This window comes from Antechinus flavipes, chromosome 2 (genome assembly GCF_016432865.1).
Source record: "Antechinus flavipes isolate AdamAnt ecotype Samford, QLD, Australia chromosome 2, AdamAnt_v2, whole genome shotgun sequence".
Classification (NCBI taxonomy): Eukaryota; Metazoa; Chordata; class Mammalia; order Dasyuromorphia; family Dasyuridae; genus Antechinus; species Antechinus flavipes.
This window is the reverse complement of record NC_067399.1, coordinates 37,071,566-37,087,115: the sequence shown is the minus strand read 5'-3', so window position 1 is coordinate 37,087,115 and position 15,550 is coordinate 37,071,566. Positions and strand designations below refer to the sequence as shown.

Genomic DNA, 15,550 nt, shown 5'->3' with positions numbered 1-15,550 from the left:
GGAGTGTAGTCCCAATATTTGACTCATGGTTTAGCACTGTCTTCTATACTCTTAACTGCTAATTGCTAAACTGGATTATTTACCAAATCCCCCTAAAAGCTCCATTCTGTTCTGCCTCCAGGCTTTGTCCATAGTATTCCCTAAGCCTGTAAAGTACTTTCCACTTAATAAATGTCCTATTTTTTTTAATATCCCTGCACTAGCCTCTCCACAAAGACGTCCCCAATCCTCACTGCCCTACTAGATTAATATCTTCAATATCTTTTGTTGCTTAGAATTTGCAAACTTCTTACTGTACATATCATATAATTACCATATATTGTTTTAATTATTTGTCACATTTTTTCCTCCCTTTTGCCTCTATGTGAGCTTTAAGTCAAGCACCATCTTTGACTTAATATTCTCAAGTATCGAATACAATATAATTTCAATGGTACTTAATGGCATTTAACAGATATAAACAAGAGGGATAGAAAGGATACTGTCATTTTCCCTTCTCAAAGCAACAATGAGGTAGTTGGTTAAAAAAAACTAACACCTATTCAGTTTTTAATAAATGATGAATTTATGGCATCCCCCTATTATATAACAATTCCACAGTTCACCTTTAATATGAAGTCTTTGATGAGGGATGAACTATATTCATTACATTTATAAAGATTCTACCCAGAAATAATTATTTGATGATCAGCAAGGTATTCCTTTGAAAGCTTTCCCAATACATTGTATTCAAAGGTTTCTCTCCAGTACAAATTGTCTAATGATCAGCAAAGTTTGCGAGTCACTTGAATGCTATCCCACATTCATTACACTGGAAAGGTTTCTCTCCAGTATGAATTCTATTATGTGCATTAAGGTTTCCCTTTCGGCTGAAGGATTTCCCACATTCGTTACATTTATAGGGTTTCACTCCAGTATGAGTTTTCTCATGTGTATTAAGGTTTCCCTTCCATCTGAAAGCTTTCCCACACTCTTTACACTTATATGGTTTCTCTCCAGTATGAATTCTTTGATGTATATTAAGGCTTCCCTTCTGGTTGAAGGCTTTCCCACATTCATTACATTCAAATGGTTTCTCTCCAGTATGAATTATTTTATGTGTTTTAAGATGTTCCTTCCGGTTGAAAGAATTTCCACATTCATTACACTTATAAGGTTTTTCTCCATTGTGAATTCTTTGATGTTGCATTAGGGATGAGGTCTTTCTCAAACCTTTCCCACACTGATTACATTCAAGATGTTTCTCACCAGTATGAATTTTTTTATGCTCCTTAAGGTATCTACGCCATTTGAAAGATATACCACATTCATTACATTGAAAAGGTTTTTCTCCAGTGTGAATTCTGGTATGAGCAATAAGGCTCCCTTTCCTGCTAAAGACTTTCCCACATTCATCGCATACATAGGGTTTCTCTCCAGTATGAATTTTTTTATGTGTATTAAGATTTCCCATCCAGTTGAAGGCTTGCCCACATTCTTTACATTTATAGGGTTTCTCTCCAGTGTGAATTCTCTGATGTGCATTAAGGCTTCCCTTCTGGCTGAATGCTTTCCCACACTCATTGCATTCAAATGGTTTCTCTCCAGTATGAATTCTTTGATGTTGTATAAGGGAAGAGCTTTTCCTGAAGCCTTTTCCACATTCATTACATTCGAAATATTTCTCTCCAGCATGATTTGTTTGATGCTGAATTAGGTACTGATTTTTCCTGAAGTCTTTTCCATATTCATTACATTCAAAAGGTTTCTCTCTAGTATGAATAATCTTGTGTATTTTAAAATTTCCCTTTCGACTGAAGGCTTTCCCACATTCTTTACATTTATAGGGCTTCACTGTAGAATGAATTCTTTGGTTTGCAGTAAGGCAAGAGTTAATGTTGGAGGCTTTGCCACATGCATTGCATTTACATGCTTTCCCTTGAGAATGTATTCTATGATAATAAATAAGGTTTGAGTGATAGCTGAAGGGCTTTCTGCATTTATTATACTTGGACATTTTCTTGCCCAAGGAGAATCTATTATGCTTAATTAGGTCTGAAAACTGCTTAAAGTTCTTTCCAAGTTTATCATATTTATATGGACATTTTCTTATAGAAACTCTTTGTTGTGTGTCAAAAACTGACCTTAGACTGAGCTTTCTCCACAAAGTATGACCTTCATGAGCAGCACTTGGTTCATTTGAAGTTTTTCTGTGAGTGATTATTATGTGCTTAGACTGTCTCTTTTGGTTGCATTTCTGCCTTTCTAACTTGATATTATAATTCCAAATTTCTGACACGTTAGAATCTCGGATATCATTCTTTGTAAGTCTCTCACTAGATGATTCTCCCATAGAAACACACTGCTTGAGAGCTGACTCAATGGTTTTGAATCTCATCTTCTGATCAAGGGAACCTGAAAGAAACAAAGAAGTATCAATATCCATTGCCTTCTGAGCTAGAAAAAAAATGTGTCATGTTCCAAGTTTTAGATTTTTTTCTCCTCATTCAAGAACCAATGATTGATCTGGAACAGTCAGAACATCATTAAGGAAGAACTGAAGTCCTCAGTAAATGAGATTAGAAAACTTAGCCACCCAATTTCCTAAATTAAAAAAAAAAAAAAAAAGGAAATATGTAAATTCTAGAAGCTAAAATAGTTAAATTTGAAACAAATCTCTGACAAAATTTAGGAACCTCTTATCAAGCAGATAGCTTTTAAAGATTTCAAAAAAGAAAGTATGGATCCACAATATTCAGGACAAATTTTTAAAAATAAGTTTCATAGCTTTTTTTTTTTTTTAACAACACAGACACTTTTGGAAATGTACCCGCCCTCAACCCCCTTCCCAATTACCACACACAAATTGAATCCTCCTTTATAATAAAGAAAAAAAGTGAAGCAAAATCAGCTGACACACAACAAATCTGAAAGTGTAATGCAACATGCTGTTCCTGCCTCTTTACTTAGAGCAGAGAGGTAGGATTCTTATCTAGTCTCTGGAACCAAGATTGAGCATTACGCTTACTATGATGCCGACTTCCTTTTAATGCTCATTTCATTTACATTATTACACATACCATGTATATTTTCTTCCTGGTTCTACTTACTTCATTGTGTGTCAGTTTATATTGAATTTGTCTTGTCATTTCTTACAACATAAAAATAATATTCCTTTGTACTCTCAAAACATATTTTTTTCTACTGTTCCCCAACTGAAGTACACCCACTTTTAGTTTCTTGGCAAAGTTTTACAAAATTAATGCTATGGATATGTTAGCATGTATAGTCTTTCTTCTTTGACACCCATGGGATTTCAAATCAATTTCATAGGAAGAGATGATGCAAAAACAAGTTTATTTCTTCTTACCTGAGGTATAAGAAATGCAGAAATCAAGTGACTAGGTCAAATGATATGAAAGGAAGTTTTCAAATGAATAAATATATGTTATCAATAGTCATTAAAAATGCTTCAAATTATTAGTGATCAGAGAAATGAAAATTAGAGCAAGAAAAAAATGATCAATGTGAGAGGGGCTGGGGGAACACAAGCATACTAATATAGGGCTGGTGGAGTTCTGAACTGGTAAAGCCCTTCTGGTGAGTAACTTAAATTGTGCATTTCCTCTGTACCAACAATAATACTCCTATATCACAAAAGAAAGAAGAAAACCATGTACCACATGTTCCACATGTACCACAATACTTCCAGCACCTCTTTCTGTAGTGTCAAAGAAGTAGAAATTAAAGGGTGTCCATCAATTGAGGAACAGCTGAATAAATCATTGAAAATGTAATGGAGTACCGTTGTGCTATAGGAAATACTGAAGGGGATGATCAAGGAAAACCTAGGAAAACCTAGCTTGTATGAACTGACACAGAGTTAAGAGAACCTCTATCATAGGCTGGCTATGTGACCCTGGGGAAGCTAATTAACCTCTAGCAATTCTCTGAGAGTGTAAGTTGCAAAGAAGCTGTTCATTTGAACTGATAGAAGACATTATTTCACCAGGAACTCCCTTCCTTGATTAAATGGCAAGTCCAAATCAAAAAGAAATATTGTTAATCTTGTTTGTAACAGAATTAGGAGTGTCTAATATTTGCAAGTTGTTGTAACATTTGCAAAGAACTTGATACATTATCTCATTTTACTTAATATTAATAGTAATATTTCAATATTAAAATAGTGGATGATAGATGAAGACTTCTTAAAACTTTTGCCAGAACAGATACAACAAACATAAATTTTATAAACATAAATGTATCTTTCTGCATTTAAATTTAAAATATCAATTCTTCAATAACAGGACTAGGATTTGGAAGAAGATCTTAGATTTGGGGATTTTAGCCAATCTCAAGCTACTTGACCCAAGAAGGTTTGGTGGCCACTAATATAAAGACACAAAGCATTAGTAAGCACTGACTGTTTGTATGTGACCTGTGGCCTGGCACTCCGAGCTCCCACTGGCCTGATCAGCCACAGCTGATCACTAAACCAGTGATGTCCTGCTGGTCTTCCTCCAGAACAAGGGACAACCACCAAACAGCCAGCAGGCCACAAATACTGGGCAATTCTTACTCTTGAGGAGCTTATATTCTATCAGGGCTGAGCAAAAGTTTGTTTTTAGATTTTTCTTAATAAAGGTCAGACTTATTCTGACAGGAAAGAGGAAAAGAAGCTCTGAAGAAGTAGATATTATGGGCAGAGAAGAGAAAGACACTAAAATGAGAGGGAAGGAAAAGGATGGGATGTAGTGTGTGGACCAGAGAGGGGGCCCTGTTTCTCTGAGACTGTGGGGAAGGATGAGGGTATCTGTGCCAGAAAAGAATCTGCTACAGAGAAGAGCCAGAAGGCTCCACCCAGTGTTTCCAGAGAGTTTCTCAGCCTGGTTTTTATTTACTCACCCAAGTAAGTGTTCAATGAAACTCTTCCCTCTGCAATCCAAGGAGCTTCTCCTCTCTCCAACTGGGAAATCATGCTGGGTTTGGAAATGGGAAGCCCTGCTGAATGCAAAAGAAATGGGGATATGCTGAAGATTTCATCACAGCATTTTTTTTTTTTAGGCAAGAGAAGGTACATCACAAGATCCAGAGCATGGTATCAAGGATCTTGCAAAGTTATACTGTATATTTTTTGGAAGCATGGTGGTCAGAATTGGTTTCATCTTGTGCTCAGAACATGCATTTATTCTTTATTTTAACACATTCCCTGCTAAAGAGACAGGAACCTCTCCTGCATGCTTTCAGGGCCCTTCTGTGGGACTCTGGCGGAGAATATCTGACCTAGAGAAAAGGCAGGCAGGAAATCGTGTCTTCAGGAGCAGCATCAAGAGGCTGGTCAGAGTCTCACAGGGAAAGACTCTCTGATATCAGAGAATTTAGGATTGTCTCCATTTTAAATGTATTTATGAGAATCTTTCTTTACAACCAATCAGAACTCAGTTCAGCCTTTAGGAAGAAAAAATACAAAGACAAGTACAAAAGATATATAATAATTCATGAGAAAGAAGCCATCTGTACCAAGGGAGATGAAGTTCTCATAGTTCTCCAACATCACGTCCCTGTACATGTCCTTCTGAGCAGGCTCCAACAGCCCCCATTCCTCCTGGGAGAAGTCCACTGCCACATCTTGGAAGGTCAGTGATTTCTGAAATGGTAAAACATGCTGCTCACCCAGGGCCCGGTCCTCCATGGGGAGAAACATGAAGCCAGCAGAATGCAGAGGGGCGGGTTCTCACAGCAATAAAGTTTTTCAGTATTTCATATCAAATATTTCCTAAGCACCCAAGGACTCTGCTATCCCTTTAAACTATATTCTATACTGTTTAAATAATTTTACCTAGCAAATTCAGGAGTAAAGTAAGGACTTTTATGATGGAAAAGTGATAGACTTATAGGGAATATAAGTTTAGGAAGGCAATAATTACTCTTCAATAGACAAATAGCCAAAGGATAAGCCTGGTTCACATAGAACAAACTCATCACCAATCATACTCATGTGAACCTGTGACTGCCTCACTTCAGAATTCACTTCTCCCATAATGCACATCACAAGCCATGCATGCTGCCCAGATTGTGAGCACTCTCTAACCTCTTCCTAAAACCCTCCCCAGGGGGCCATCCTCGATCTCTCCCACCACACTCTGAGGGTACCAAAGAGCACTCTGGCTGAACCCTGCTCTTCCCACTGCAAATGCACTCTAGGAACACTGAGAGCAGGAAGCACAGTCTAATCCCACAGGAGACCCAAATGGCAGTTCCCATACAAATTCAGGTCCCTTACTGTTCCAGGCCAAATTAATCTCCAACTTATAGATGTACCAGTTGGGCTACTTTAAAGCAATAATGAAATATATTAGTTTATTTATCAGCAGGGAGCAGAAAGTCTGCCTCCATAGCCCTACCATAGTCTCTAACTGGGCAGTGAGACGTACATAAATGTCCATCAATGGGAAAATGAGGGCACAGAGCCTCCTGGCCACTGATACTACTGGGGTTGCAGACACTGACCTGTGCATCCCACCCCAGACCTCGGCTCCCAGCCCTGTAACATAACCACCTTTCAGAAGTAGGGGAAAGACTCCTAGAGAGATGCCCCCATGTGGTACACACACCTCCCAAGAGGACCCATGCTCAGGGGAAGGGAGAGCATGAGATGTGGCTCCCTCCTCCTGCATGTCTGTGCTCCCCACAGTGTCAGTGGGGATACGACTCCCAGGTGGACTTGCCCTGCTTCTGAGAATAGGAGGCCCATGAGGCACTGAAGCCCCCACCTTCATGCCTGGCCCCTTTTTTCACCACTGGGAATCCTTGCTACTGTGGGTGTGACCCAGGCTAGGACCTTCTGGGTCTCCCAGGATCCGGGCCCAAACCCTTGCTCCGGGAAGCTCAGATTTGTAGGATATGCCACAGGAGCACAGATGGAGAACTCAAAAGGACCACACAGGCCCATGAATCAAGACCCTTCATTTTCTAGATAAGGAAGCCGGGGCATGGAAAAATTCAGTGACGTGCCCAGAGTGCCACAGTAAGGGCCTGGGGCAGGATTTGAAGCCAGGTCCTTCGATGATAAATCCTACACTCTCACAAAGTGGGAATGCTCAGCCTCAGAAGCTCACAAAGAATCTGAGTTCTTAAATTGTGATGTGATCCCGTCCTGGCTGAGTCCTGGTCACAAATGGAAGGAGGAAAGATCAAGTGGTCGGAAACACTTTCCTTTGCCCCTTCTCTCTGATTCACTAAAGACCTATGACTCTTAAAAAATCACTGACTTCCCGTCTGACCCCTTTGGATCTGTTCTCTTTATACTCCCTGACACCTCAGGACAACATGGGATCCTCAGCCCAAATGTCCCATCTCCCAGAGGATCCTTCTGGAAGATCCTGGGTCAGGAGATGATGCTGGCCGTTCAGATACAAGACCTGGCCCAGACTGCTCGGTCTGTGCCCTTGGAGGCATTGGCTGCGCCCTTCCTCTCCAACACCATTTATTCCTTTGGTCAAACCTGCAGCAGCTTCTGAGGCACTTCCTTGTCAATGTAAAAATTCCCTCAATACTGAAAATGCAGTTCATCCAGCATCTAGCCCAGTGCTTGGTACACAGCAGGTACTTAATAAATGTCCATTGATGAATGAATGTCATGAATGACTGAAAGAACGAATGTCCTGTGAGACCTTCACAGGGAAGTTTCTGTAGAACTACACTGAGCTGTGGCTGCTAACGTCAGAAGGCACACGTTCCACCTGTCCAGATATGCTGCATCTAATCTCTGGTTCCTTGGGGAAACATATGGGCCACCTCAACCCTAAGGGAACAACAGCTAGAGACTGACACACGTGAGGGGATCAAGGCAGATAATTTAACAACTGGCTCCCCCTGGAGAACTGAAAGGCTGGAGTGCCAGCTGCCTTCCCACTCCTCCCTCTCACTCTCTTGATCCTCCAGGGACCCTGCTCGATCCCCACTGTCGATCTGTACAGCAATTACATGAGGCTCATACCTCTTGGACAAAGGCAGACCTTATGAAAGTAACTCTTCTACCAAAACAAGACCAGCCCCAAAGTGGAGACAGCAAGCCTGGCTTGGCTAGCATCATGGAAGAGAATGATGGAGTTAAGGTCAAGGAAATAGGAGGCTACAGAAAGACCCAAAGTGGAGAAAGGGGAGGCCTGAGCGCACAGGTCCATATGGGAAGGTCTAGGAAGTTTTTACCTGCTTTGTGATCCTCAGCATGGAGAATTCCTTCCTATCCTTGACATTAACGTGTCCTGACATTAGCACAGGAAGAACAGCTTGTACACCGCAAACAATACTGGATCTGAAGGGCTGTTACCAGGATTTGAATCTGAGCTCTGTTATTATTAACTGTGTGATCTTGGGGATGGAACCTGACCTTGCTGAGATTATTTTCTCTGACAACTGGGCATATTAGAATGGATGGCTCCAAGGTAGCTTCTAACTCTACTTCGACATCTATAAGAAGAAGCAGAATATTCTGTGGGAGAACAGATTGAGGTAAGGCCCATTGATGTGAACAGGGTGAGGAAAGAAGATGAAGAAAAAGGGAAAGAGATGCATCCACACTTTGAGAAATGATATGGAATCTTAGGAAAAACAGGACATCCTAACTCACCTGGGATTTGGCTGGCGAGAACCTGGAAGCTGTTCCTTTTGCCTTGGTAATTCTATTTCCTTGGGGAAGGGCAGAGTCTTGAGAAGACAAGCCTGAGGGAGGAGGAAGAAGTTACAGAAGGGGCCAACCTGGCCTTCCTAATGCCCCCCTGCCATAAATATTGTGGAAGTGAGCACAGCTCCATTTTGTGGTTGCTTAGCTAGTCAATTGAGAAAGTGCCAGGGGTGCAGTTTAATTCATGCTACTTTTGTGGACAGGATGGAGATCTGGGCTGGATAAAACAGGTGAATGAAAAAATGGTTCAATGGCTACAAAAAATAACCATAAATCATTCACAGTATCAATCACAGGATTTTCAGCTATATACATATACCATAGAGAAGGGTGTTTTGTATATACATACACACATAGACACAATACATGTTGACACAAGATATATATATATATATGTAGACATATATATTTGGGGTCTTTTCTTGGTTCTTAAAAAAAAAGGTTGAATGGATTCTTGGTAAATTCTCTTCTTATTCTATTAATTTGAATTTCCATGGAGCCATCCCAGGAAGGAGAGTTACAAGTATTCCTGAAGCTTCTTTTTAACACAGATTTTCTACTGATTTAAAATATTGTATAAATGTTATATATTGATAAAGCACCTAGAATGAGAAAGATGAGAGGCTTCTGTCCTGATCAAACCACATATGTAGTATCATGTTCCATTCCAAGCATCATATTTGAGGAAGGATATTGGTAAGCAGAGACACTGATAAGGATGTTAATAAGAGAACATGGATAAGGTCCACAGGAGAGAAGATGGGATTCCTGTTTGTGTATTGGTTTGACAAAACTGATTCTGAGGTTCCTTCAAAGTCTGAGATTCCCAGATAAAGAAGAGGCTCAAAATTATGCCATGTGAAGACCAGTCCAGAGAATGAAGGCTGTTTAATCTGGAAAGGAGAAGGCTTGGGCGGCAAGGTGTGCATCCTGTCTTTAAGTATCTGAAGAGCTGTCATATAAAAGACAGATTAGGCTAATGCCTAATGACAGCAAGGTCAGATCCGGATCAACACATGAACCTTGCAGCTAGGAGCAGGGGGTCATGGACTGAGAAGGGACGTCAGAGGCCATCGACTTGGAATCCCACAGTCAACTAATGGAGAAGCAGGCTCAGGTAGGGAATGAGCTGCTCAGTGTCAGAAATGGGAGATTTGGTGATGTCACGTCAAAACCACATCACTTTGGTTTTGACAGAGCTGTCACTCATGCTATGAAGGCTGAGGGATACTTGTATTGCAGCAAAAAAACTGAAAAATTCTCTCAGGGATAAAAACAAAGGTAATGAAATCTACTCTGCCCCTGTGACCCTTCCTGGATTGGTGGGCTCCTCTAAGGAGCTCCATCTGAAGGAACATGCTAGGGCAGCCATGCTTTCATTCCTTTCTCCACTGTCTTCCCAGGTCTCTGAGCTTTCTCCACCATGTTCCCTGTGCGTGTCCCTCCTGCCCTCTCCTAGTCTTCAGCTCCTTTTCATGTGCTCTCCTCACCCACTGGCATGGAAGCTTCCTGACTGACTTTCTGCTTGTTATCTGTAATCCTTGTGGAGGGCCATGTCCACTCATCTAGATCTGTGTTTGGCCACTGGACCCAGATGGCTCTGGAGGGGAAAGTGAGGCAGGTGACCTGGCTCAATCCTCTCTCGCTAAAATCCAATTCACTTGCATGTCATCTCCCTGATGTCATGAACCTCCTTAATCCCTGTGATTAGCACAATGTGTAGCACATACTTGGCGCTTAAAAAAAGTGATGATTTGTGGACACGATGGAACTGTGCTGGCTGGCAGCAGGGAAGGGAAGCTTCAGAACTGGTTGAATCACAGCTCCCAAGGACTAATGACCAACGTCAACTAAGAAAGAGCCCCTATTGTAACTCCTCGGCCACCCCAGGATTATCCTAATCCCATGGAACATTTTTATCAATAATTTAGATGACATGCTTATTAAATGTGTAGGTGACAGAAAGCTGCAAGGGATCAGTAATGTTACATGAGAGAATTAGATCTGAAAGACCAGGGCCCACGTCAGAACACAAAGCCACATCTAGTGACATGAGAGAAAACTAGAAGACTCAATGTGGATGCACTCCAGTATCTGGGATATAGCAAGTGCTTAATAAATGCCTGTAGGTTTGGCAATTGTCAGTGCTGTAAAATTACCCATGCATATGACTTGTAAATAAAAAGCTATTAAAAAATAAAAAAAAATAAATGCTTGTAGACAAATTGCTTTAGTATCTGGCACAGAGCAAGTGCTTAATAAATGTTTGTGGTCTAATTGTTTTAGTGTCTGGAACATACTAAGTGCTTAATAAATACTTGTATACTTTTTTTTAAAAAATTAACTATGCTACGGGGGTGGGAGATAGGGGGAAAGAAAGTTTTAGTGGAGAATTAGCTAAAAATCTCTGAAGCCAGTAGACAAACAAGATGTCACACCCCTTTCTATGTTTTGAAGTATCAGAGTTTTTGCCTCATTTTCTCTTAATTTCTCTGGAAAGTGCCTTCTAAAAACCTGCAGTCTCACCTAGAGGAAAGTGGAAAAGAGCCATTTTCTCACTATAAACTGAGACCTCTCCATCACAGCCTTTGAGAGCTGAAAGAGCTTGAGAGATTAAAGAGCCAATCTGTGTCTAGAAAGCACACATGCCGCAATAAAGCTGACATCTGCTGCAAGGCCTCCAAGGAAGGAGAGCCCATCACTTCTACTAGTAGCCCATTCAGCATTTGGAGAGCTCTAGGAAGCCCAAATCGGCCTGCCTACAACTTGCTCTGGGGACAAACTGAGTCTTTTGTGACACAGTCCTTCAGATACCTAAGACAGACAGTATGGCCTCTCTGAATCTTCCCTTCTCCAGTTCTTTCAGCTGATTCTTCATGATATGAATCCAAACCCTTCACCAATCTGTTTGCCCTTATGGAGGTCCCCTTCTACTTATCACCATCCTTTTTTTCTTTTTTTTGCAAGATATTCAGGGTTAAGTGACTTGCCAAGGTCACACATCTAGTAAGTGTTAAGTGTCTGGGACCGAATTTGAACTCAGGAGCTCCAGACTATAGGGCTAGTGCCCTACCTATTATACCACCCAGTCACCCCAGACCACCGTTCTTCTTAAACAATGAAACTTAGAACTGAAGACAATCCTCTAGATGGAGTCTGACTAAGGTGGGACAGGACAGACTCTCTCACCTCCCGCTTTCTGGAAATTCTGCGTCTTTTCCCATTGGCTCTTGGGGTGCCATATCACATTGACCACTGCTTAGGAGTTTGCAGTCCAATAAACCTCAATTGCTTTCACAAAATTCACTAGCCAAGCTGCCATCGCTGAGAACTGGTGAAACTGTTTTAAACCCAAGCACAAGACCCTGCATTTATCCTCACTGAGTTTCCTTTTCTTGGGCTCAGTCCAGTGCTCCCAACTCTTGAGGTTTATTTGGATCCTGATTCCGTCCTCTGAACGCTAGCTGTCCCTCTCAGCTTTGTGGGTCCTACATGTGTGAAGAACATGCCTTTATCTAAACCTCTGATAAAAATGTTCAACAGCTCAGGGCCAAGCTCAGGTGGAACCATCATGGGCTGACCTCCCCTGAAGCCCTCCCGGAGCAGTAACTGACAGCTCTTTGAGTCTGGCCATCTGACCCGCTTCAACGGCATTATTTAATCAGCATCTTCCCATCCCCTCCACAAGAATGGCAAGCTATTACTTTGTCAAATGTTTCACTTAGATCTCAGCAAACAGATCTGAGGAACTTCCCTCCCTGACAGTGCTCTGGATGAAGCCCTGCTGGCTTCCCACATGTTCTCCAGCCATTCTTGAAGGAGCTGTGCTGTTTACCAGGAGTCAGGGAAGCCTCTTCCCCCTCCCCCAAAGGCGACAGCCTCGCTTCCCAGATTGGAAACCGGGCCCACTTCTCCCGTGGTCTGGGCGCAGGGAGAGCACCGGGGCTGCATCTACAGGTCGATCCCTTGTCCCCCCACTGCCAAGCACACTCCCTCCTGAGGAGCCTTCCCCTTGCTCGCCCCCATGCTGGGTGCCCCGACTTCTCACCTCTCCGCCGAAACCTCAAGCCCAGCCCCTCCATAGCAAGGTCTCCGATGGCTTTTCCCACTCTGGGTCTCCCGGCCCAATTCCTGGGGCCTCAGCGGCTCCCGCAGGCGGGGCTGGACCAGCGCCGGTGAGGAGGCTCCGCGGGGGGGTATCCCGGGAGGGACTGCGGCATCCTCCGGCGCCTTCACTTCCCTACAGGGCAGGGGGCAGGGGCTCCGGGGGGGCCGTCTGCAGACTCCATGCAGAACTGCGGGGTCCAGGCCGGGAAGAGGTGCGGGCAGGAAGGCAGCCGCTCATCCCGGGCCCTGGGCATGCCTGCGGCCGGACTCCATCGGCTCAGGTTCGCGTCGCGGAGGAGATCCTGAAATAGCGAATGCGGGTAATCCGCAACCCCGGGCATGGAAAGGAGGGACTGGAAACACTTCCCTCCTCTCTCGAAGGGCCCGGGTGGGAAGGAAGGCGTCAGGAAGAGGGGGCGGCGTTTGGGCCAACGGGCTACCTAGGCTGAAGTAACTAGTGTTACCTATGTATGTGCTGGAGTAGGGGAGGGGGGCCCGGGGAGCAGGGCGGAGGGGGATCCCGGAGGGGGCAGGAAGGAGGAGGGGGGTCCCGGAGGGGGGTCCGGAGGGGGCAGGGTGGAGGAGGGGGGTCCCGGAGGGGGGTCCCGGAGGGGGCAGGGTGGAGGAGGGGGGTCCCGGAGGGGGATCCCGGAGGGGGCAGGGTGGAGGAGGGGGGTCCGGAGGGGGGTCCCGGAGGGGGCAGGGTGGAGGAGGGGGGTCCGGAGGGGGCAGGAAGGAAGGGGAGCTGGGGAGCATTCCCTGCGAATAGGGAGAGGGGAACGGCGGAGGGGAGTGGGCACACATGCCCTGTCTGCCTCACTTTCCTCCTCTGTCCAATAGGCTGGAGAAGCAAAGGGCAAACGCCTGGGGATCTCCGCCAAGAAAACCCCCAAAGGGATTGCAGAGAGGCAGAACAACCACAAATGGAGGGACTAAACACTTTTGACAAACGTCACTTTAAATGACCCTCATGACAAGCCTGAGAAGTACGGCTGTTACCCCCACTTTACACTTGGGGAAAATGAGGCTGAGCTGAGGTGACTCCCCTAAGGTCTCATGGGTAAGGCGAGGCAGAGGCAGAGGCAGAATTCGAACCCATGGTCCAGGAGTGAGAAGACTGAAGGGGAAGGGAGACTCAGTCCATGCCCGCGGCCCCGCCCCGCCCCCTCGAAACATACACACCCCGCGCTACCCCGCCCTCGCCGCCGAACACACGCGCACGCACACACACACTCACGCGCATAAACACTCACGCGCACTCTCACCCACTGGCTCGCCTGCTGATGTCCAGCTCCTCCGAGTACTAAAAACAAAGGGATGAAATGAAGCGCCCCTGAAAACTGCGCCTGCGTAGGCTTAGCCATGAACTACGATTCCCATAATTCCCCGGTGTAGGAAGCAGTCCGAGGGCCCGCGCGCGTGCTATATACACCTATAGGCTTCCGGGAGTTGAAGTCCTCGCAGTCGGCTCCTTTGAGGGTCATTCCTTTACTCTTCTATTCTACCCCCTTCCTCCTCATTCCAACTCCGGAGTTCCCCGAACTTGAAAAAAATGGACGTAGAGAGTGAAAATCGCACACTTAGATTTATGCTTTCCATAAGAGGTCGAAGCAAGGGACGGGATTGCGGCCTAGAATCTAGAAGCTTTGTCCTAATTTAGCCGAAACCTCGCGAGAACGTACGCGTGACTCACTATAACGTCACCAGCATCTTTCCGCTAAGAGACCCCTGTGGTTGCAGCCTTTGAACTTGGGCCCCCTGGCAAGCTATGGCCTCTTTGGTTCTATGTTAAGGTCTCTCTCTCTCTCTTTTTTTTTTCTTTGTTTTTATTTTTAATGAGTTTACCATTATCCACAACCACAAACATTTCCTGATGCAAAGAAAGAAAAGAATAAACTTGCATTTGAAAAGTTGTTTATGTGAAATACGGTCCTTGGCTCCCAGCCAACAAAAACAGGTTTGCATTTAAATGATTGAGGATTCAAAATCTCTGAAATTGAGTCAGTCTACAGGCAGAAATGGCCAAAGCAGTTCCCGCACTCTGGGAACTTACAGTCTAATGGGGGAGATAATGTCTAGGTGGACTCGGACGAAGGAGCTGGAACCCAGAGCCGTCGGGTAGGAGTGACAGGGGAAGGAACTTGGTCAGGTTTAGGAAAGTCGCTTTAAAATGCTGCAGAGCCAAGTGAGCCAAGCAGAGATGAGGTAATAGCTCGTATAGTGTTACTATCACAGAGAAAATCAACTTTGAAAGACTTCAGAATTCTTATCAAGGCACTGAAACACCAAGAGCATGAAAATGAAACTTCTTGATAGAAATCATTAAATAAGGGAAAAGGACCAACTTTTACAAAAATATAGCAGCTCATTTTTGTGACAATGAATTAGAAATTGAGGGTATGGCTGAACAAATTGTGGTTTAAGAATGTAATGGAATACTATTTATTGTGTTATTAGAAATGATGAGCAGGCAAATTTTTAAAAAACCTGGAAAGACTTACATGAATTGATGCAGAGTGAAGAGCGGGACCAGGGGAATATGATATACAGTAACAGTACTATTGTATAATGATCGACTATGATTGATTTATCTTTTCTCAGCCAATCAATGATCTAAGAGAGGGGGGAGTAATGTCCAGCCCAGTGAGCCTTTTAAAGGCCTTTGAAATCATTTGATCTTCCCCTGGTGAGGCAACCACAAGTGATGATGAGCTAAAGAACCTCTCATTACTTGAGTTTTTAAGTTGATAAGTTTGTATGACCTGCAAATAATATTAT

The 15,550-nt window shown here is 43.8% G+C and overlaps 1 protein-coding gene across 2 annotated transcripts; it reads right to left on the bottom strand.

The window, feature by feature from the left end:
* Positions 1–541: 541 nt before the first annotated feature.
* LOC127547528 (zinc finger protein 883-like) lies at positions 542–15,319 on the bottom strand. Of its 2 annotated transcripts, none has more exons than XM_051974452.1 (6): positions 14,038–15,319; positions 12,714–13,074; positions 8,612–8,703; positions 5,500–5,626; positions 4,885–4,980; positions 542–2,394 (listed from the first exon to the last, which is right to left on the bottom strand). In XM_051974452.1, exons 2-6 carry the CDS (start codon positions 12,745–12,747, stop codon positions 782–784), a joined length of 1,962 nt encoding a protein of 653 aa, XP_051830412.1. In that variant the 5' UTR covers positions 12,748–13,074; positions 14,038–15,319; the 3' UTR covers positions 542–781. The 2 variants fall into 2 exon arrangements, with proteins under 2 accessions (XP_051830412.1, XP_051830411.1); XM_051974451.1 differs by having other exon boundaries at positions 4,885–4,983; positions 14,038–15,318.
* Between the last annotated feature and the right edge of the window lie 231 nt (positions 15,320–15,550).